At 48.2% G+C, this 23,336-nt stretch overlaps 2 protein-coding genes across 2 annotated transcripts; one reads left to right on the forward strand and one right to left on the reverse strand.

Moving 5' to 3' along the window:
- Nucleotides 1-4,584: 4,584 nt before the first annotated feature.
- On the forward strand, nt 4,585-10,559 carry atp1b2b (ATPase Na+/K+ transporting subunit beta 2b; the record flags this gene model as incomplete). Its single annotated transcript, XM_080013174.1, has 8 exons — nt 4,585-4,675; nt 8,234-8,362; nt 8,911-9,018; nt 9,115-9,320; nt 9,629-9,688; nt 9,944-9,970; nt 10,202-10,297; nt 10,392-10,559. The coding sequence occupies 8 exons, from the start codon at nt 4,585-4,587 to the stop codon at nt 10,557-10,559; spliced, it is 885 nt and encodes a 294-aa protein (XP_079869300.1).
- Nucleotides 10,560-14,887: 4,328 nt separating this feature from the next.
- On the reverse strand, nt 14,888-21,362 carry gltpd2b (glycolipid transfer protein domain containing 2b). The gene is made up of 4 exons (XM_080014362.1): nt 21,216-21,362; nt 18,700-18,758; nt 18,302-18,507; nt 14,888-16,501 (listed from the first exon to the last, which is right to left on the reverse strand). Exons 1-4 carry the CDS (start codon nt 21,283-21,285, stop codon nt 15,883-15,885), a joined length of 954 nt encoding a protein of 317 aa, XP_079870488.1. The 5' UTR covers nt 21,286-21,362; the 3' UTR covers nt 14,888-15,882.
- Nucleotides 21,363-23,336: the final 1,974 nt, after the last annotated feature.

Here is a 23,336-nt window from a genome sequence, read left to right on the forward strand (position 1 = left end):
GTCACGTGTAAAAAAAAGAAAAAAAGAAAACTACTCACGAGTACGATCAGAAAAAGGCCAAACTCACCAGTAAGATGTTGCAGTGTGTCTTGGAATTGTGAATGCATATAAGATGTCTCGGTAGATTGTCGTTGTGGATGCAAATAATCACCACTGAGCAGTAAAAGCTACCTAACTCTTTGCATATTTGTAATGTAAATATAGTTTCTTTCTCAACATTTCTGCAATTTTATAGCAATATGCTCCCGATGTTGGAGCAATATAATTCAAACTTGTGTCAACCGGCCTAACATATCTAAGACTTGAAGAAGTCATATTTACTGTGTGATTCTCTGCATGTCACAATAGACATACAGTATTGTAAAAAAAAAAAAAATATATATATATGTGTAGAGTTGATCATGTCAGAATTTTAAATATTTAAGATCTTTAATATGATTGGGATATAAGAAATGGGATCCTTTGGGGAATGACGATAAAAAAGATTGACCGTTGGCACATGCTGTGCAGTCCAGCCAAATATAGAAACGACTTAAAAAAAAAAAATTAAAATAAAAAAAAAAAAAACTCACACGACCACAGTTGCACAGAAGTGATTGTTCCAGAGGAAACAGAAGCACTGACACGGTGCGGAGTGTCCCTCCCCCTCGGACGGAACGCCGCCGGAACACGCTGCACAAAACGCGCTACACACCGAGAGGAACCACGCCCTGATGTACTGTAAATAGATATGTACAACTGTATTGAAAATGTAGCAATTATTTCCATTTTCATACTTGTAATCAATATATATTATGTAGCATATACTGTATAAACATAAACCTTGTTTTAGTTTTTTTTCTAAAATAATGGATCCTCGACCTGCTGCAGCCAGTCCATGCATTCTAATAATAATAATAAAAATAATAAAAATAATAATACAAATAATAATAATGATGACGATGATGATAATAATAATAATAATAATAATAGAGAGCCCACTGAACAAGGCACAGTACAACCGTTGTGTAATTTATGCAAGACTCCCTTTAAGCAGTGAAATGTTTATTTATGCCTTTTTCTACATCCATTTTTATTTGTGTACAGATCTCAAGAGCTCATCGTCTTGACATTTTAAATACTTTGCTGCTTCCTTTGAACTACTGGTGTTCACCCAAGACTCACGTGATCTGTACGGTGGTTATTGTCACCCTGCATATTTTACATATTTCCAAACGCCAAGTGAAATGGAGCTTGTACCTGGAAGAGTGACGCCCTCTGTGACAGTGTTAAGGCGCTTGAATGTCTCTTGGTTGTTGTTGTTTTGATAGTTAGCACCAAAATGTACGGTTAGACCCGATGGAAAAAGGAACACCTCGATATTTGGGTCAATGTAACAAAGCCACTGCTTTGCCTTTTTTATTTTTTTTTATTTTTTTTTAATACACCCGTTCTGCAAACAACTGGGCAAGTGCAATGCATGCAGATACCTGACACTGAACATGTTCACATGATATTGATCCAACGTGCCCAGTTTCCTATCAGATACCAAGTAATCACCGTATTTTATGTATTTATTTTTTATTATTATTTTTAAATGATCTATATTAAACTATAGGAATCATTTCATAATAGTTTACAGAAGCTGTTGGTTTTGTGTGTCTACTAAAACAGTGGCCATATATGAGTGCCATACTATATTGATATGGTAAGATACGGTGTACCTTGGAAATCACTGTAGTGCTATATTTGCATTGATATTGTCATTAAATAAATTTTATATAATGAACTTTATATAATGACATTTTTACATTTCTTGATGTTTTGGTCACATTTCTATATTGTTGGTTTGGTAGAAGAAAAAAAAAAAAAGATTCCCAGAGAGGTGAACGAGGACATCATGTTCCCACTGGACTCCACACAACACGTGCTGCAACCTCCTGGGTCTCAAATAGGTGGCGCTACTGTCCCTGCTCACCGCAGCTCTCGTGGATTTATACACGTGATCGCGGGCACACACGCACGCACACACGCACACACACACACATACACACACACACACACACACACACAGAGGCCTCCTCAGATGTACACGCACACCTCAGGTTTTATGTTTTTTTTTCATCCTGCTGTGTCTTTTCTCCACCATGATCCACACTCACTGTGCGGTTGGGCCTCTGGGTTGTGCTGATGTTGTGAAATGTTACTTTTCTGAACCCGTTTTTCCACCTCCGCCCACAGTGTGATGCTGAGGCGCAGAGAGGCGTCATGAGTTTCCCTGTTAATCCAAAGGACTGTTCACAAATTCCTTGATATGGGAACTTGTGTTTGGATAAATGCTTTACCGTGGCGTTTCATTATAAAATCGAGCTGTTTTTGTAGGTGCAAGTATGTGGAATTCAGTGGCATCTCAGGTTGAGGTTGCTGATCGCAAACCAACTGAACAGCCCTAGCCCTCTCTAGATCCAGTGTTTGGTTTGTCCCTTCTGGGCCATTGTAGAAACATGGCGGTGCAACATGGCGGCCTTCATGGAGCGCACCGGCTCCCTATGTAGATAAAAACGTCTCATTCTGAGGTAACACCACCACAATGATTCTTATTTTCATGGGATTATACACTCATGAAAAAATACTTAGGAGTATTTTATTCCATTTCTGCCAAGTCTGTTTCGTAAATTCTACACGCTGCACCATTAAATCATTTTAAAAATGTGTTTATACTAACAAAATACAAGAGAATAAAATGCAATATAGACAGACTGTGCCTTTAAGAATCATTGCATATTGCCATGGGAACAGCAGTCCTACTTTGAGACCAGACCCCGCTCCCACATAAAGAGGGATAAACTAGTTATTCACTTTAAAAGGCTTTTATGGCATCCAGTTGTATGACACCACTCCTTTATTACAGTCCATGCTGCTCTGCTGCAGTCTGTACTGCTGCAGTCTGTACTGCTGCAGTCTGTACTGGTGCAGTCCGTACTGGTGCAGCCCGTACTGGTGCAGCCCGTACTGGTGCAGTCTGTACTCCTGCAGTCTGTACTCCTGCAGCCTGTACTGGTGCAACCTGTACTCCTGCAGTCTGTACTCCTGCAGCCTGTACTGGTGCAGCCTGTACTGCTTCCGTCTGTACTCCTGCAGCCTGTACTGGTGCAGCCTGTACTGGTGCAGCCTGTACTGGTGCAGCCTGTACTGGTGCAGTCTGCACTGCTGCAGCCTGCACTGGTGCAGAGTGTACTGATGCAGCCTGTGCTGGTAGTCCGCAGACTAAAGTCTCTGGACACAATTGGATAGACCTACAACCAACCAATCACAATACAATAATACTGTCACCATAGATGATTCAACAGATCGTGCCACGCCAGCGGCAGCCATCTTGGTAAGGTGCCTCAACGGTGATAGCGGAGTCAACAGGATGTTCCACGTCAGCAGCAGCCATCTTGGTAAGGTGCCTCAACGGCCCTCCTCTGCATCATCAACGTATTCAACCCGCTGATAAGATAAGATAAACGGTTGTGATTGGCTCGACCCTGATGAGGTCTATGGAAATCTGTTTAACTGGGAGGGTGGCCAGATGTATTCTGCAGAGCAAATGGAACATGAGCTGCAGGTTGCTCTGGTTCCCACGGTAACAGTGATGTGGAGTTCCCTCTCATCATCCAGGCAGCTGTGCATTGCAGATGGTTGGGTGCTTCCAAGAGAGGCGGCGGAGCAGGGACCTAGACACGTCAATACCGTCGCCGCCATCAAGTGGCGCTCTGACTAAAATAGCAGCAATTCAAATGGCCGATCGATTTCTCAGAAGTGCCACAACTTTCAAAACGGTCGTCCATAGCAAGGGCTAAGGGGTGGGGTGGGATGGTTGGTAGTAAAACCAGGAAAAATAATAAAACACTTTTTATTGGGCCGGCTCCTCCCTGGCAGCGCGCCGAAGTGTCCTTGAGCAAAACACTGAACACCTAACTGCTCTCGATGAGCAAGTGTCCACAATGCATGGTTGCCGCCGTCATCGATCTATGAATGTGTGTGTGTGAATGCGAGGCATGTGTTGTAAAGCGCTTTGAGTGGTCGCAAGACTGGAGAAGCGCTATATAAGATGCCATCCATTTACCATTTATATCCAGTATATTATACGTATTAAGCTTTATTTGGTGCAAAGGCAAAACAGCGTCATTTGTAAATAAGAAGGTCTAAAATGAAAATTAGATGTATGAAAACATATTAGAAATACAATATGTAATGTAACACCATGCAGCGCTGCAGTCAGAGACCGCGGCAAGATGGCAGCGCTTTGACGTATGGAGGAGGGGAAAGGGGGGGGGGGAGGGCGGGGCTTATCTGGATCAGGGGGCGGGGCCAGGTGGTGTGTGGGGTGGGGTGGGGTGGGGTGGGGTGGGGGGGTTCAGGCTTTACCGCAGTATCACCACATTTCTGCAGCACTCATCAAAACTCTGCGGCATGCAGACAGGAGCTGAGGGAGAGGGAGACAGGCTGCATTAGGGCTCTTTCCCCCCACGAGCAACACCTGGCTGCCAACCGGACCACACCTCTCCTGAACCGGTTCCGTTGCAGAGAATTTAACATTTGAACAAACCGTTTGACAAAATGCCAAAGGATGGAGAGAAAGGCGCCTGGAAGGAGTACATATGGAACCCGAGGACGCGGGAGTTTCTGGGCAGGACGGCGAGCAGCTGGGGTGAGTCAATCCGCGTCCGAAACCCCTGTCCATGAAGGTCCGAATCCCCCTGTCCATGCAGGTCCGAGCCCCCTTGCCCATGCAGGTCCGAACCCCCCTGCCCACCCCGAACCAGGTCCCCCAGCAGCTCCAGCCACGTCCAGCCTGGTGACGGAGGAGGCAGAGCCCCGCACCCCGCCCTGCAGCGCGGGGTGCGGGGCACGCAGGGCTGCAGGACGGGTCGCTGTCCAGGAGGCGGTGGTGCTGAAACCCAAATGCGGCATTTTGGCTCGCACCCCCCTCCCCTCCCCGGTTCTGGGTCTTTTTTTTTTCCCCTGTATTTGTGAATAAATTTCAGTGGTTTCCTTCTGCGCAGTGCGCCTCCCACCGGTTGGAAGCTACCTTCTACACATTATAATAAAAGGAGCTTCTTTCTGTTGAAGGAATACATGGACAGAGGCACAAACTATGACTGATTCATGATGTCTTTTATTTACAGCTTGTGTTTCTTCCCGTTGCCACGCGCCGCATGTATTTTCCGTCCACGCAGCCGGGCTGTATGCAGACTGTTTGAAAAATTTATTGCATGACTGTGCCCATATGGCCCGTTCCAGTGACATTGGAGGATTTTAATCTGAGGAAAGACGGGCGCCAAATGCTATTTGTATCGCCTCCACCCCAACCCCACCCTTCCAAGTGTGAGTAAATCAGTGAGGGATTTAATCCTAATCTAATGACTTCACTGGCTACCAGTGATGCTTTCAATTTGGTGCATCACTTTCGGAAACTTAGCTTTTCGTCTCGTTCTCGTTGTTAATCGGGTGAATTCAAAGAGGAAAGTGCAGTTCCTGAGCCCTCCACAGGCCCATACGGACAAGAGGATTCATTTCTTCATCAGCAGAAATTCATCATCGTCGCCCATGAATGCAGGGAGTCCTATAATACTAGACTGGGGAATCATTGACTGTGGCTTTGGGGGAATCTTCCCACAATGCATCACTTAATCCAGCTCAGTCCATCCCAGGTGCTTCTAGGACGGGCGGCCTCTTTAAGCTGCCTTCTAAGGCTGTTAATTAGGCTATTTCAGTCGTAAGCCACCACATGTAGACCTGCTATACTTGGTTTTCCGACTTAGCGTTTACTCATTGGCCCCAGGGCACCAGTCGTACTGTACCTGGGTGTCCCTGTGTGGCGTGGACCATCCTCTAGTACAACCACTCATTTAGGTCTTTCCATTTCCAATCACCAGTGTAGTACAGCATATGTTCATAGAATTACATTTAGAACTACTCCAGTGAGGACGCCAAAGCAATGTCTTTCATATTTTGTGTATATGCCTGAAAAAGTCGGAAGGCACCAATGATAAAGTGGAATAAAAGCTACACTGGAATACACTGATTTCAGTGTCTTCACACAACCTATAATAACCAAATGAAGGCATATATCCTTTCCGTTTTTAGTGGGTTTTTTAGTGGGACACAGGCCATAAATACAAATATGAATATAACTATGAATTTGTCTGATTATCCACTTTGTTCATGTCGAAAAAAACATACAGAACATGTTTTTCGTTAGAGGATTTTTAAAAGGTTTATTCTCTTTGAGTTCAAAGCTGTGTTTGATCAGGCCAGCACAAAGCAAATTTGCAAAATGTCATCGTAATTAATTCAGGAAGAGAAGGGCCATGTCCAGGGAGCGTAGGGCGCCTGGGCAGCCCCTCCCCTTCGTCTCATTCTCCTCTTTCAACTCTGGCTCTGAAGGAAGCGAGGCTGAAACAGAGAGGCCTGGGCGTCCGTCATCGCCCCGGGCAGGCAGGCCCGACTGTAAATCCAACACCATCTTGCTGCCTGCACCTCGAACACTGGACATGATCAATGCCTCCCCCATGTTGCTTTGCATTTGTAGTTTGTTTGTCGATTTATTCCCAAAAGTCCATTTGGATTATTCTGGGCTCCTGTGTCTGGACGTACAAAGTGACAGATACACACTCAGCTTTTCCATTTCCGCTCATATCCTTGGAAGTCCCAAAGTTCACACACACATAGTCCCACTGCTCCCCTGGGCCGGCTGAGCCATGTGGTGTGGGGCCCAGTGTGTTGGACCTGGGGCATGGGCCTAGGGTGTGGGGCCCGGTGTTTGGGACATGGGCCTGGGCCTGCAGTGTTGGGCCCGGTGTGTGGGACATGGGCCTGGGCCTGGGGTGTGGGGCCCGGTGTGATGCCTGGTTCTGGGCCTGCAGTTTGGGGCCCGGTGTGTGGGACATGGGCCTGGGCTGGGGTGTGGGGCCTGGTGTTTGGGACATGGGCCTGGGCCTGCAGTGTGGGGCCTGGTGTGTGGGACATGGGCCTGGGCCTGGTGTGTGGGGCCCGGTGTGATGCCTGGTTCTGGGCCTGCAGTTTGGGGCCTGGTGTGTGGGACATGGGCCTGGGCCTACATTGTGGGGTCTGGTGTGTTGGACCTGGGCCTGAGTCCTATAGTGTGGGGCCCGCTGTGTGGAACCTGGGCCTGGGCTTGCGTTGCTGGGCCCAGTGTGTTGGGTCTGTGGTGTGGGGCCCAGTGTGTGGGACATGGGGCAGAGCCCTGCGGTGTGAGGTACGGTGTGTGGAACCTGGGCCTGGGCCTGAGCCCTGCGGTGTGTGAGACCCGGGCCTGAGTCGTGCGGTTTGGGACCTGGTGAGTGGGACCCGGGCCTGATCCCTGCAGCGTGGGGCCCGGTGGGTGGGACCCGGCCCTGAGCTTTGCGGTGTAGGGCCGGCTGAGTGGGCCCCGGGCCTGAGCCCTGCAGTGTGGGGCCGGGTGTCTGGAAGCTAGGCATGGGCCTGAGCCTGCGGTGTAGGGTCCGCTGTCCGGGGGAGCTCCAGTGGTGTGAGCTCCATGTTGGGGGTCCAGCAGAGCTGACAGTTCGGGCCCCGTGCCGCTCCCCAGTGCTGGTATCAGGTGTTGGAACTTGAGGCGAGGGATGTCCGCTCATTCCATGTTTTATTATTTTGGGTTGAAGTGTCTCATCAGATGTAACTCTATTTATTTAGAAACAGAGACCTTGAAGTCCTTTGTTTTGGAAACGGTTTCCTTAACTCTCTGGTGTCCTCCCGAGCGCCTGGACTTGTTATCCAGGTCCATTCTCTGCTGTAATCCCCTGGCCCTCCGCCCTAATCTCCAGGTGGTCTTCCTCCTCCCTCCGCCCCTCACCCCGTCTGTCACCACCCGCCTGTTGGCCGCCATTGTCAGTGAAACCCGAGGATGAAATTGGACGAGGGCCAGCCATTCGATCCTGCCTTAATTCCCCACATTTAGACTCGGGGGAAGGACAGCGCTCATGTTTAGTCTCAGAGCGGGTGTGAAAGTTCATGTGTGAGAGTGACCCAAAATGATGAGATGCTGTACATATGTATATATATATATATATACACTGTATATATGAATATATACATGGTATATACAGTATACTGTAAACAGCAGCATTGTTTTTTCCTGGAGACGCAGGAAGCTAACCCATCTGGTGTAAGGGAGGTGAACTGGTTCTGATCAGGTAACGTGTCCTTTCCATCTCAGACGTGTTGTGTGTGTGTGATGCTGCAGGTCTGATCCTCCTCTTCTACCTCGTCTTCTACATCTTCCTCGCCGGCTTGTTCACCCTCACCATGTACGTCATGCTGCAGACCCTGGACGACCACAAACCCACCTGGCAGGACAGGCTCTCCACACCAGGTGCAGCACTGCTTACACTAGTTATACTAGCCCTGCTAGTTATACCAGGTATACTAGTTATGCCAGGTATAATAGTTATACTAGGTATACTAGTTATACTAGTTATGCTAATTATACAATTTCTACTAGTTGTACTAGTCATGCTAGTTATGCTAGATATACTAGGTATACTAGTTATAATATTTATTCTAGTTATGGTAGTTGTACTAGGTATACTTGTTATACTAGTTATACTATTTATATAAGTTAAACTATTTATATTGTCATACTAGTCATACTAGTTATACTAGTTATATTAGGTTTACAGCTTATACTAGTCATGCTAGTTATACATTTTATACTATTTATACTATTTATACTTTTTATACTATTTATACTTTTTATACTATTTATACTAGGTATATTAGTTATACTAGTTATACAATTTATACAAGGCATACTGCTTTTTCTTTCTTTACTTCTTTCTTTCTTTCTTTCTTTCTTTCTTTCTTTCTTTCTTTCTTTCTTTCTATCTCTCTTTCCATCTCTCTCTCTCTCTCTCTCTTCAGGCATGATGATCAGACCTAAATCGGCCGAGTCTCTGGAGATCGTGTACAACATCCACAACACCGAGAGCTGGGACCTGTACGCCCAGGCGCTGGACAAGTTCCTGGCCCGTGAGTTTGTCTCGTAGCACTGGCAGCTTCAGCCTGGACCTCATTCCTCTAAACACACATAAAGAAACGAAAGCAAACGGTTTGGTTCCTCCGCAGCGTACAACAACTCGGTGCAGACCCAGAAGAACGACGAGTGCACGCCGGACCAGTACTTTGTGCAGGAGGACAGCGGCGACGTGAAGAACAACCCAAAGTGCTCCTGTCAGTTCAACCGCACCGTGCTGGAGGACTGCTCCGGAATCAACGACCGTTACTATGGTTACCAAGACGGCAGGCCATGCATCATCATCAAGCTCAATCGGGTATGAAAGGAGGGAGAAACAGGCGTTGCAAAGAGGGATGCTGTTGCTAGGCGACGAGCGGTGACCGCACCGACGGTGAATGTTGCTTTTTCCATTTTTATTGGATTGAAATCTGCATTTATCGATTGATCGGACGTTGTTGACTCACGCGAGAGGCTGGAAACAATCAAAGCAGACGTCAACCGTTGGAGTCACGTGGAACTTTGGGCACAATCTCCTGTTTCCAAATTCAGTATTGAACTAGGATGTTAAATATGGGATGTTATACATGTTTGTGGTTTGTGTAACAGAAGTTTCCTCCTCGCCAGGTGATCGGAATGCTGCCCGGAAAGAACGGACAAGCGCCGTTTGTCACCTGCGGCGCAAAGGTAAACTCCCACTTCTATTTCGGGCTTATTTGCAGCGATGGCGCCTCACCTCCACCCTCCATCCGCCCCCTCACCCTCCCTGTGGCCCTCACCAACCGCAACCTGAACCAGAACCGTCGTTTGTTTTGCGCCGCCTCTTCTGCGTGCCCCCCTCCCCCCCATCCTCATCTCAATTTTTTTTTTTTTTTTGTTGCCGCCGCTTTCTCTCTTTTCTCTCCTTCTCCGTCGCGCTCCGCCCCTCTCACTGACACCCAGAGATACAAAGTGGGGAAGGACGAATGGGTAAGGACCGCGTTGGGCTCCGTGGTGACCGTGTACATAGAGTCATAGCACTAGTCTAGTCTCGTGGTGGTGGTGGTGGTGAGTTGAGTCTTTGTTTCGAAGCGGCGACTCGGGTTTGGGATCGCTGAAGCGTGCCGCCGACACGTAAGGCGGCGGTGGGTCCGCGCCGACCGCTCGCGAGAGAGCCCTCCGCGGTTGTGATGAGTAACGAGCGCATTTCACCGCCCACAGAGGGAAGACAGCGAGAAACTGGGACAGCTAATGTACTTCCCTCCCAACGGCACGTTCAACCTCATGTACTACCCGTACTACGGCAAGAAAGCCCAGGTAAGACCCGTCCCTCGGGGGGAGCGAACCCAACGTCGAGACGCCCGGGCGGGGGGGTCGGGGCGGGGAATCACGCACTCTTCTGCCCCCGCAGGTGAACTACTCGCAGCCGCTGGTCGCCGTCAAGTTCCTCAACATCACGGCCAACGAGGACGTCAACATCGAGTGCAAGATCAACGCCAACAACATCCCCCTCGGCAACGAGAGGGACAAGTTTGCCGGACGGGTTTCCTTCAAGCTGCGGATCAACACCAACAACTAGCCCCCGGCTAGTAGCCTCCGCCCCCCCCCGGCACACCCGCGATAGCCGCCCCCCCCCCTCCCCATCCCTCCGCCACCCCGCGAGCACACAGAAACCTGTCACAGGATTGGCACCCTCGGTTCGGTAGGAACCCTGTTTACACCCCCCAACCCCAGCACAGCGCCGGCACCAATGGCCCGTTACGGAGCCGGAGAGGGCGGGAATCCTGTCATTTGTTTCTGTCTGTGAGCTTTTGGGACAATTCTTCCTTTCTGTAAATTAGTCGAGGTGACGTATATTTATACTGCATGACGAGCTCGGAGGTGTAGAGGACATGGAGACGCGCAACGAGGAGCAGCGAGGTCACCGCTCCTTACGCTCTATACGCCCGTATACGCGACTAAAATACAACGCGTGTGTATATCTATTTATACGCTATCATAACCTTCTATCGGTACGTCTGTTTTGTTGCACTTGCAAGGAATAACCCAACAAACTGGCGTATAAAATACCTATAGGGGTGGATGCAGAGATGAAGCCATGTTGCATGTGTGTGTATTGTCTTTGGTGTGCTACAAGGCGGGGCCCCCGCGTTCCCACCGCTCTGCTACGTGTGAAACGAGGCCCCCGCTCGAACCGCCGCCCACCGAGGGGGGCCGCGCCGCGAGGGGCGGCCATCTTTAAACTCCCCGCACGACCAAAACGGCCAATGTGGGCTCGAAAAATGAGGTACTGTCGGATAGGCGTCTCCAAGAATGGGTTATAGGTCGAAACCTTTAAAATTATGTCTTTAAGCGCGCGCGTGTGTGCGTGCGTGCGTGCGTGTGTGTGTGTGTGTGTGTGTGTGTGTGTGCGCATGAGCGCGCGTGTGTGTGTTTTGCTCCATTTCCAGTTCCATTTCATACTGTAGGTCGGGAAATTGCATGCAACGTGCAATACTCATTAAGATGACTTTACATTATGAATTCTCATCACCCTCATGACTTATTATTACTTATTATTAAAGGAAATTCCCTTTTTTTTTTTTTGTATAATATTGAGATGATAGTCGGGCTTGAGAAGTAGCTTGTTAGACAGTCGTGTTAAATGAACGAGGCGCGGGGGCGTTTCCAACATCGCTGCTGTTCCAACTCTTTCGAGCGACAGTGTTTCGCGTCTTAACTCTCCCGAAACGCGGCTGCTTGAAAACACGCCCCGGGTGCCTCCGTCGCGCGTTCGCTCGGTGCCTGAACCCGGGCTCCCCAGGCGGCGTAAGGGGCCCAGAGAGTCGTCCGAGCGGAAGGAGAAGCGGGAGCCGCCGGGAACCTTCCCCACGTTTGCCGCGAACGGCCGCTCCGCCTTCCCTCCGGCTGTAAATACTTTCTTTGTTTTCTACGGAGCGTTTCTTCTCCGGCTCGGGTGGAGGTGACCCGGAGCGATCGCCGTCCGGGGGGGAGGGACGGCAGAGGGAGTCACGTCAGCTTCCCCCGAACAGCCAATAGTGGTTTGAAGGCTCCCTGCGGCCGAAATGTGTAAGGCTCTGCTGCACGAGGGTTTGGGTCGTTGTTTTCGTGGGCTTTGAGGAAATGGACAAAAACTGGACGGTTGCTTCACTGGCGCAGATAGAAAAAGGAGCGACAGCGTATTCATGTGATAATGGGAGGGGGGAGGAGGAGAGGGAGGAGGAGAGGGAGGGAGGAGGAGAGGGAGGGTGGAGGGATAGAGGGGGAGGAGGAGAAGAGGGAGGAGGTGAGGGAGGACGAGAGGGAGGAGAGGGAGGAGAGGGAGGACGAGAGGGACGGTGTGAGGGAGGAGGAGGGGAGAGAGGAGGGGAAGATGGAGTGTGAGGAGGAGAGGTAGGAGGAGAGAGAGGCGGGGAAGAGGGGGAAGGGGGGGGAGAGAGGAGGAGGAGAGGGAGGGGGAAAAGGAGAGGGAGGAGAGGGAGGGAGGGAAGGGAGGAGGGGAAGAGGGAGGAGGAGAGCGAGGAGTAGAGGGCGGAGTAGAAGAGGGAGGAGTGGAGGAGGGAGGAGTAGAGGCGGGCGGAGCGGAGGACGCCGTCAGCGTGTTCAGGGCGTCCATCTTGTGTCAGAGATCAGAGCGGGTTGAGTTTGGAGCGTCTGGACTCCCCTTGACCCCGCCCACCAACATGGCGGAGCAGTAATTCTAATCTGCTGCTAATCCCCCGCGGGCAGATGGAGCTTCTTTATCCGTCTTCGCTGCTCCTCCTTTTAAAGCCCCACCCTCCATCCATGTTGTGTGTGCGGTGGATCACATAGTGTTTCACCACTGGGGCCACGCCCGCACAAACCTTCAAGGTTCAACATCCCAACGAGACACCAGCGTTCATTTGAAATCTCACTTTGAGGAGAATAGTCCCAGAAAACAACGGCGTCATGACATCGCTTCCTGTTGTATTGACACATCATTGATCACAGGATGGTTATTGATCCATCCCCGGATCTACAGGTGACAGGATGATTATTGATCCGTCATCAGATCTCTAGGTGACAGGATGATTATTGATCGGTCATCGGATCTCTAGGTGACAGGATGATTATTGATCCGTCATCAGATCTCTAGGTGACAGGATGATTATTGATCGGTCATCGGATCTCTAGGTGACAGGATGATTATTGATCCGTCATCGGATCTCTAGGTGACAGGATGATTATTGATCCGTCATCAGATCTCTAGGTGACAGGATGATTATTGATCCCTACTCTGATGGAATATGACGCACAAAGAGAACAGGTTTCACTAAAAGACAACAGTGCCTCCTGGTGGACAGACTGCGTTGTTGCCAGTGTCACAGAATGTGATTTCCTCTGATCTCCACGCATCCTTTTTTTTTTTTTTCTTTTTTGGAGATGTTTTCCAAGAGCAATATATTTATTTCTTGTGTGGCTGCAAATTGTATTTATTGGAAAGGCTGCAACAAATTTAGCGCAAATGGTTTGAAAAAGAGAGAAAAGGCAAGAACTCACAAATACTGTGTTAACATATACATCAAATGTTTGCCAACGTGCATTTTCAAGGTTAAACTTAAGAAGAATATGGGATTATTTAAGAAAGAGTATTTTTATTGCTATTTTGTTGTAAAGAGAAGGGAATGTATTAGCTCGGTCTGTATCGGTAGCGTTCCTGCCTTTAGGTTTCATTCAACAAACTCTGAATGAGTTAGTTTTACAACTTGAACACAAAGCGTATTTCTAATGTCAGTTATTTTCCTTCATCATCTTAGCTCTTCTCACTTTGTATGATTTTCCAATTTTCCATCTAGGCTTTTAAATGTTTGTACTAAACGGGGTTTCGGTCACTGCTCTCACAGGTGAAACCAGAGGAATTGGAATAAAGACACGAGTCATGAACAGTGATTGGTAATATGTTGAATTCATTGTTCGGCTGCGGGGAATGACAGATGATTTCACAGTGTTTTTTATACAGTGCAAAACTGTCGGCACAAAACAACCACAGGGCAATTTACGATTAAAAAAAAAAAAAAAAAAATCATAATAATAACCACCATAGGCCTATTTGCTCCAAATCCTCCTTCCCAATTCTCATAAAAAATAAACACAAAAAATGAATTTGCCTGAATTATAATTTAATGAAACAAGGATGATTCAATCTGAGAATGTTGTTTGGATCATCTGAGCCAAACAGCTGATCATTCTGTTCTCTTTGTACCTTTATTACTTTCATTATTTGCTGTTACTGTATGTATATTTTTGCTTATGTTTACTGCAAAACAAAAATAGAGAAAATAATAAATGTAATTGAAGGGAACTCCACTGCAGGCTTTTTTTCTTGACCTTGAAGAAATGGATGTCCCCGCGTGTGAGGGGAATAAGGCGTGTGAGGGAGCCGCCGTGAGTCAGAGGTAGCGTCAGGGGAACATGTTCGATATAGCCTATAATATCATCCGGCTGTAATCTTCACGGGGTACGCCCGGTTTAACCTCTGCATAAATAGATAAATAGTCGTATGAAGGAAACACGGCGAGCTATGTGCAGTGACATGCCGTCATATTCCTGGACTTTATATAGCAGACCAAAACGGAGGGGTCAGAGGTCAGGGGGGGGGCGGGGTCGGGATCTGAGGTTTTTGGAGGCGAAGGAAGGGATGGATGATGGAATCGGCCGGTTTTTCATTCACCGCCCCTGCCTCCCTCGTCCTCTCCCGACCCCCTCGCTCTCCCCCTTCCTCCCCCGTCCTCATTCGACCTCCCCCGTCCTCCCCCAACCTCCTCGACCTCCCCCGTCCTTCCCCGATCTCCTTTGACCTCCCCCGTCCTCCCCGATCTCCTTCAACCTCCCCCGTCCTCCCCCATCCTCCCCCAATCTCCTTCGACCTCCCCCGTCCTGCCCGGCCTCTCCGTCTCCGTCTCGGCCGCCGATTCCTGGAAGTTGCTGCCCTGGAGGAGGCTGAGGGAGCAGGATTACCCGGAATTAGCGGCATTTGTGGGTTGAAAATAGTCCCCGTGAAGGGAAGTGCGAGTGACCGCTACGCTGCTTTCTGACCCGCACGCCACTGCCTCCAAATGCGCCGGCGTCTCGCTCCGAATCGCTCCGTTCCGATTGGGTTAAAGTAAAAAAAAAGAAAATTTAAAAAGAAAAAGATTGTAATGACGTACGTATCTGTAAGTCTGGAATCATTTCCTTTGGAATCCCCAGAAATGTTATTTTGTTAACTCCGTCGTTCCCAGTAAAATCTTAAGAATGATTGTCTCCGAAACGTTACGTCAGCGGAGATATGTTTGTGAACGCTCATGGGCACTTCTGCCGGATAGCGGACTCTACCGCCGCAGCACTTCGTTCATCACAAAACCAGATATGGTTTGTTTGGTTCCTGCAAATTTTCTCACGGAATATTTGGAAAGGACAACCCCGATGGCGGCGACACAACATCCATTTTCACTCTGGGCAGAAAGCCCTGCCTTGTAAAAAGGTTTGTTCTGACCGACGGATCTAAACAGCCTGAATCGATGCCGTTTTTTGGGGTTGCGATGTAGATAATTCTAGTTTTCGGGTAGCAAATAAAAAAAACATTCACATTGTGACTGTGACATGTTCCTCATGAAAATAATTGATATGAAAAATATAGTGTTGACTTTTACACCACCTGCATTGTCAGCCTATCTGTTTGTTCTCCAACGAAGTGGATAAGAAGTAGGCAGCGAGGAATGTTCGCAGACTCAGCAGAATAAAATGAGGTAAAACTGCGTGATAAGACTTTAAGTACTACGTGATTGTTCCCAATGCTCTTTGGTTGGGAGAAAAAATGTGTTAATCATAACTTGGCAGCTCGTAAACTCCAGCTCGCATTAAGGCCACAAGTCCTTGGTCATTGGTGGTGGGCTGTTGCTCTAGGGCAGGTCCAGCATGCCGTGCTCCTCCAGGGCCCCCTGTGTCCTGCTGTAGACCTCCTGGAGGTCCCGGACCACTATGCTCAGCAACGCACTGAACTCCTCCTGGTTCTGCACGCACACCAGCCTGTAGAAGAAGCCTCGCTCGGGCATGGCGATGAAGGCCAGCTCGGCGGCCCTGCGGACAAACCAGGTGTGGTGGTGCGCCAGGGTGCTCTGGTAGGCCTCGCGGCAGAGCTCCGACGGGCTCCGGAGCCGCCCGGTCCCCGCCATGTCGGCCAGCTTCTCCAGGAAGAGCTTGAGCCACAGCAGAGCGCGGTGCAGCCGCAGCAGAGTGCGGCATCCAGAGTCCGTCTGCTGCTCAAAGTCCACCAGGCCCTGGGCCAGCTCCGTCCGGATCATGGAGCGCACAGAGTAGTAGGCACTGCTGTGGTGAAAGGCCTCCACCTCGTTGGCGTCTCCGACCTCCGTCGTCGCCGACTCCACGGGGTTCGAGTCCGGGTGCAGCTCTGCCTCCGGACCCTCCTCCGCCATCAGGGCCAGCTGGCGGATGATGGAGGTCTTGGTCTCTATCTCTTTGGATATCAGTCCTACCATTGGGCCCAAGGCCTCCATGAACCTAGTGGGGGAAAGGCAGAACACAGCACACAGTTCAGGGGAGAAGATAGGAAAGATACCGAAGCAGGTTCCAACCACAAGGAGAAGTCCATCCTGGGGCCAAGTCAGTGACAAGGACTTTCCAGAAATGAAACCTTTAGAATATACAAGTATTCTATCGCAATAGTTGTATCACCAACCCCCACAATACTAGAATAGTTGTAAAAGTAAAGAGTCAGAGAACAAGTGACAAATTGTTTAGTCTTCTGTTTAAACTTTTTTTTGGGTCAGTTTCTCTGTACAGGGTTTACAGGTAAATTGAAGGTATTATTTTGAAAGATTATTATTATTCCTATTCCTATTCCTTTCATTGACATTATTATTAATATTATTATTTTTTAATTATTATTATTATTTTTATTATTATTATTATTATTATTATTATTATTATTATTATTATTATTGTTATTATGGTATTCTTATTATGTCCAATATATTATTTATTGTTATTATTATTATGGTTTTATTAGTATTAGTATTGTTAATCATGATGTATTATTATTATTATTATTATTATTATTATTATTATTATTATTATTAGTAGTATTATTATACGAAAGCAGCCGAAAGAAGAAGAAGAAGATCCTTGATATGATTTGTTCATAACTACTGTACTTTGAACCATGGACCGTCACTCAGCCAGGAAATCCCGTCTGGGTAACGTGCTATTGCGAGAACAGACAAACCGAAAGGCTGCTGAGGTAAACTACCATAACAAGATTCAACATTCAAGATTCAAGATTCAAGAGGTTTATATATCACATACATATACATACATTCATACATATATGCAGTAAAATGTCTTTGCAACGCACCCGGAGATTATGCACAATAGTTTTTAAACCGAACATAAGCTCTAACCTAATTTCTACCTCACTTACTAACTGAAACTAACTGAGCTTTTATTATGACTTAACCTGCGTTCATAAACTATTGTGGGGATCATTTTGAGAATTATTTGGAGGTATACAATAATAATATTTTGCAACCAAACTCGAGAAATAATGATTGAACATTTTTATTATTACTATTTAATTGCCTTTTATTAATGTAAAGCACTTTGGGTTGCATGGTGTGTATACATGTATACAATACATTCTTCTTCTTCTTCTTATATTATTATTGTTATTTTTATTATTATGAGCATTAATATTAACAATATTTTACTAAATAAGTACTTTTTAAAATTGTTTATTTATTTATTTATTTATTTATTATTTGTTCTTTACTAAATTAGAACTTTTAAAAATGTTATTTACGATTTTTTTTCCCAAAATTAGTACTTTTGAAAATTGTATTTCTTTATTTGTTTTTATTTATCTTTTACTAAATTTGTACTTTTTAAAATGTTATTTACTAATTTATTTTTATACATTATTTCCAAAATCAGTACTTTTTGAAATTGTATTTATTAATTTATTTTCATTTATCTTTTACGAAATTTGTACTTTTTAAATTGTTATTTATAAATTTATTTTCATTAATCTTATACTGAATTAGTACTTTTTTACTTTTTATTTATTTATTTATTTATTTATTTATTTATTTATTTATTTATTTATTTATTACTAAATTAGTCCTTTTTAAAATTAGATTTATTTATTTGTTTATTAAGGAACACAGACGTCCCTTCGGGTGAGGAACGCCTCCACCGGAAGTGAGTGTATCTTTCAGGTCAGTGGGTGACCCCTGATGACCCCTGTTGACCCCCTGTTGACCCCACGCCCTGCTCAGTGCTTTGCTTCTCAACATGTGCGCTTACTGGACCAGGTCGTCCCAGCTGGAGAGGTAGGGCTGCAGCAGCACGTCGGCTGCGTGCTCCTGGGCGGCCAGCAGGTGGGCGTGCAGCAGGGCCACCTGGAACGTCTGACCTGGGCACTGGTCCACGCCCAGGGAGCCCGGCGAGCCCGGGGAGCCCAGGGAGCCCAGGGCCCCCTCCGCCCCGCTGCTGTTGGACAGATGGTTGGGCTGGAGACAGGGGATGGGAGAGATCGATCATCAAAAAATATCTATCTATCTATCTATCTATCTATCTATCTATCTATCTATCTATCTATCTATCTATCTATCTATCTATCTATCTATCTATAACTGAAAATTAGGTTGAATTTTCCCATTTGGTCAGCCGCATGGAGACTGACCGTTGGATGATTCTCTTACCTGATTAACTTGGTTGTAGCTTTTCAAACAAGAGTCCCAGTGGTAGTCCAGGCCTCCCTCTGTAACAAAACACCAGAGGTGCACAAAATAAGGATACGTGGTAACAGAGGAATTCTTTTCCAAACAAGCAGAAATGATCTGATGCAGAGACGCTTTGCACTCAAGGAAGCAGTAGGACTCAAAGTGCAGCGTCTTCATTTCATATTATTAGAAGTAGTAGATGTAGTCATTTAGTTCTATAAGGCAACTATACTGGTTATTCATGTCTATATTTAAATATACGTATCTGTAATAGTAGTTAACCCTAACCGTTAATGGTAATATTAACAGAATATTGCCATCTCAGACCTAGGTCTGAGCTTATCTGACTTATGTTTACAGTCAAACTCTTCCACACTGGTCTCAACAACCCATTTGTGAGTAGACTTTGCATTTTCTGGACCAGGAAGGGGCCTTCTCAAACTGCTGACACAAAGTTGGAAGCACAGAATGGTCTGTGATGCTGCTGACTGCCGCTGAAAAACCGCCTGAGAGAATGATTCCGCCTCCACTCAACATTACAGTTGTCGCTCTGCGTCGATCAGGTAGCGATCTCCTGGTGCCTGCCAAACCCTGATTGGTCCTTCTGACTGCCAGACGGTGATCCGCCATCCTCAGCCCCAGAAAAAACACCTCACCGCTGAAGAGTCCCGTGGCTGCGAGCTGTGCAAAACTCCAGCCAACACTGGGAATTGTGCGCGGTAATCTGAGGCTTGGAAGCCTGTTATCCTCCCAACGAGCTGCTCCTGGGCTGAACTTGCTTCCATAAGCAGTTTGGATTTCAGTTTCTACTTCAGCGCTTGGAGGTCCCGCGCTGTGGGTAGCATGTTGTCTGAACTAGAGGTGAAAGTCAGGGTCCTTCCCTACGGCCCGTCCCACTCTCAGTGTGGAGATTCCACTTTACACAGCGTTGGCTGCTGCAAAAAAAGTTTTTCACATGATGGATGCCCTGATGCTGACACAAGTCCCTACAGCCACCATTATTCAATATGGGCACCCGTCCTTTCATTTTTAGTTTAAAACCAATTATACATTGGGCTAGCGTGGCATCTCCAGACCAATTCCCAAATAGATAGACCTACAACCAATCAGAGCACTGGCTAGACCTACAACCAATAAACCAATCAACCAACCAAAGATTTATACAGAAAATAAAGCGTCCAGTTGATTTAATACTGTCACCACAGAGGATTCAACAGCCATCTTGGTAAGGTGCCTCAACGGCTCTCCTCTGCATCGTCATGGTATCAAACCCACCCCATGTCAGATAAATGGTTGTGATTGGCCCGATCCCGGCAAGGTTGGTGGAAATATGTCTGAATGGGAGGGTGGCCAGACGTATTGTACAGAGCAGATGGAACATGAGCTGCAGGCTACTCTGGTTCCCAGTGTAACGTTGGACGCTTCCAAAGACTAATAACTAAAGTCACTGACAAAAATTCTCGATCTAAATCGACTTTACGTGCTTCTTCGTAATGACTTTTGAGGACTGAAATTCCACACCTTTATGGTAATGCGTTAATTTGATTGATCCTCCTGAACCATGTGGCTCTTTGGGCTCCAGTGAAACATTAATTAAACAAAAGTTTTTCTAGTAAAAACCTTTGTCCACTCAATTAGTTGTGCCTGTTTTCCCTTCGATTGCTTTCAAAGACTGGCAAAATATGTTTTTATTTCAAAGCAGTATATGACTTTTGACTCCCTACTACACGGTATTACCCTCCCAGGCGATATCTAGTCTTGTATCACAATTTCGATGTTATTGCTCTTTGCCCCGAAACCCAATGGCTTTGCCGTCTCTCAGGCACCGTGTCGCTGAATCGTTCATTTTCATTTCTGGAGCATCTCTCCATCCTCCGCGTCTCCTGCAGTTGGGATTTGGACTTTGGTCCCTGCAGCCCCCAGACATCTCCACCGTGTCACCACCAGCATGTGAGACGTAAGGGGAAAGAAAAACCCGACCCCCGACTCAAGCACCGCGGCGCAATTTACCAGTAGAAATTTGGAAAATCGGATTTCGTTTTGCTTTCGTTGTCATGCCACGGTCAGAACTTTTTTATTTCCCCCCCATCCAGTCGCTCTATCCTGTTTCCAAAACTACGAGAATCCCAGTCAGCGTTATCCGAAAAGCAAAAGGGAACATTTGTGGGTGGGAAAGAGCTCTGACTACCGCGCTTGTTTCCCCAAGTCACCAGAGCATGTGACACATTCCTAAACCTACAGTCCACGCACTCCACACAGCCGGGCCTTGTGTAGATCAACAGCGCCATACAGCTGCTCGCTCTCTCACTCTCTTTCTCTCTCACACGCACGCACACACACACACACACACACACACACACACACACACACACACACACACACACACACACACACACACACACACACACACACACACACACACACACACACACGCACACGCACACGCACACACACACATTACCCATACGCACGGTGGCCGGTAGAGGAACACTCACGGAGCCACAAGGAGCCCAGAAACAGCAGCAGGACGAGGATTGCGGCGGCAGCCTTGCTCTTCACCCCCATGCTCAGGCCCCCTATCTCCCCGTCTGTCTCCCCCTCTCTGCCTGTCTCTCTGCGCCCGCGTCCGTTATCCGTCGGCTCCTCCGCGCCTCGCACGGGGTTTCTCGTCCGCCCGACGCTGCCTCCCGCTGCAATCGCTCCCTATCGGTGCCCGGCCTCTGACCCCCCCTTCCCCACGCCCGTTCCTCCCAACTCTCTCATACTCCTCCCAAGACTTCAGATGTAAAAAAATAAATAAAATAAAAAACAAAAATAAACGAACAAAAGTTGCTCTTCCGTCTCTCCCCGATTCACACCGGAGGATCTGGGCTCGGTCAACCCCTCCCTGCTCTCTCCCGCTTCCAGCTGCTGCTCTTCCTGCGCCCCCCGCCCCCGCCCCCGGGTCCGTCCTGCTGCTCCGCCGCACGTTGGACCGCCCGTCCCTCGCCGCCTTGCTCAATCCCAGGGTCCAGAGATCAGCCGGCTTCAGCGGCAGCCCGATAAAGGGAAGCCGACGCCGCCTGTCCTCCAGTAACCCCCTCCCTCCAAAGCCATCTTCCATACACTGTGCGAGCTATGGAATGGCCAGCCCGGGTAAACGCTCGCCCGCCCGCCCGCTCTCTCTCTCTTCTCCTCCCACTCGAAGTCCCTCTGCCCCCTCCCCTCTCTCCCTCCCTCTCACTCTCTCCCTCCCTCTCACTCTCTCCCTCGCACATCTACACAGGCGCCATCACCGTCGGCCCGCGCGGAAGACGCGACGCCGTCCTTGTCACTTAGAGACACGTCGACCGGCCGGACGGGGGGACGCTGGGTTCAGCGGCGTGAAAGCGGCCGAGGGCACGCCGCTCCGTGCGCGGATCGATTTGTTTCCCCGACCCCGCGGCCCGTGCCGGGGCGACACACACGAACCCCTTATTGATTTTGGACGCGACTTCGAGTCAACAAAACTCGCCCACTCTGTCGGCGGGAATTGCGGTCACATGATCCCGAAATCCATTGTTGTTAATGAGTGAGCGTGGGCCCCGAGCGCGTCGCGGCGGCGGCGCGACAACGAGACGCGTCGTCCGCCCCCCGACGGAGGCGACATCTGCGCCGGTTCGAGTCCAGCGGGGGAGCCTCCCTCGCATTCTACCTCCCTTCTCCCCGTCCCGATTTTTTTTTCTATCGGGACGGCTCTCTGGCTTCCCTGCTCGATAAGAGGAGCGGGGGGAACGGAAGTCGCGGAACTTTGAACGGGGAGCACGCTCATCCCGGTCCAAAGTCCCCGCGCTGTGTCGTTAGAGGCAGAATTAAAAAAAAAAAAAAAGGGTTTGTTCTCCTCCGTGATTATGTGAGATAAACCTCGGCTCCTATCGGGAGGTTTTGGAGAGGTGGTGGTGGTGGTGGTGGTGGTGGTGGGGGTGGAGCAGACACCGGACTCCACCGCGAAAAGCCCGAGCACATGTGCGCTCACGAGGAGAGGCTCCACAATGGTATTTTCTGGGGGGAGGAGCGGGGGGGGGGGGGGAGGGGGGGGGAGCAGGGGCATTCATCAGCGGGGCGGAGGGAGGGGCCGGTCACGGGTCTTTCATTCCGTCGGGAGGGAATTCGGTGTTTTGGAAGAGGGAGCGCCCCGCACCTTGTGGAAAGCATGTGACGCCTTGAGTACATCCCAAATATTTGGCTGCCTGCGAAACCTCCAATTGGATTGGTCGGGGTTCGCCGAGGGAGAAAGGAGCTTTTAAACAGTGCTAAGCCGGCTGCAGTTGTTCTAATCGCCCAGAAAACGATGAAATACAATTCGGGCTTTTATCTCAACGGTAGTCGAGTTGTCCGACACAATTTTAGCTTCATCAGCCTGATCCGGTTGAAGAGGTTTCAATTTCAGTATTGACGCAGATTTGCTGTGTGTCGCAAAAATCAAGTGTGGGGCAAAATCTTTAAACCGCGATGAAACCCGATTGTGCGACTTTATTTGCATTTGTTCGCAGAGACCTGCGCTCGGCTCGCACCTGTTTTCGCAAGTGGCAACATGAACCTTTGCCCCATTATCACGTACATTTAAAGCGGGAATCCGTAAGTTCTGTGCTTGCCGG

Source organism: Zeus faber (genome assembly GCF_960531495.2).
Source record: "Zeus faber genome assembly, chromosome: 14".
Taxonomy (NCBI): Eukaryota; Metazoa; Chordata; class Actinopteri; order Zeiformes; family Zeidae; genus Zeus; species Zeus faber.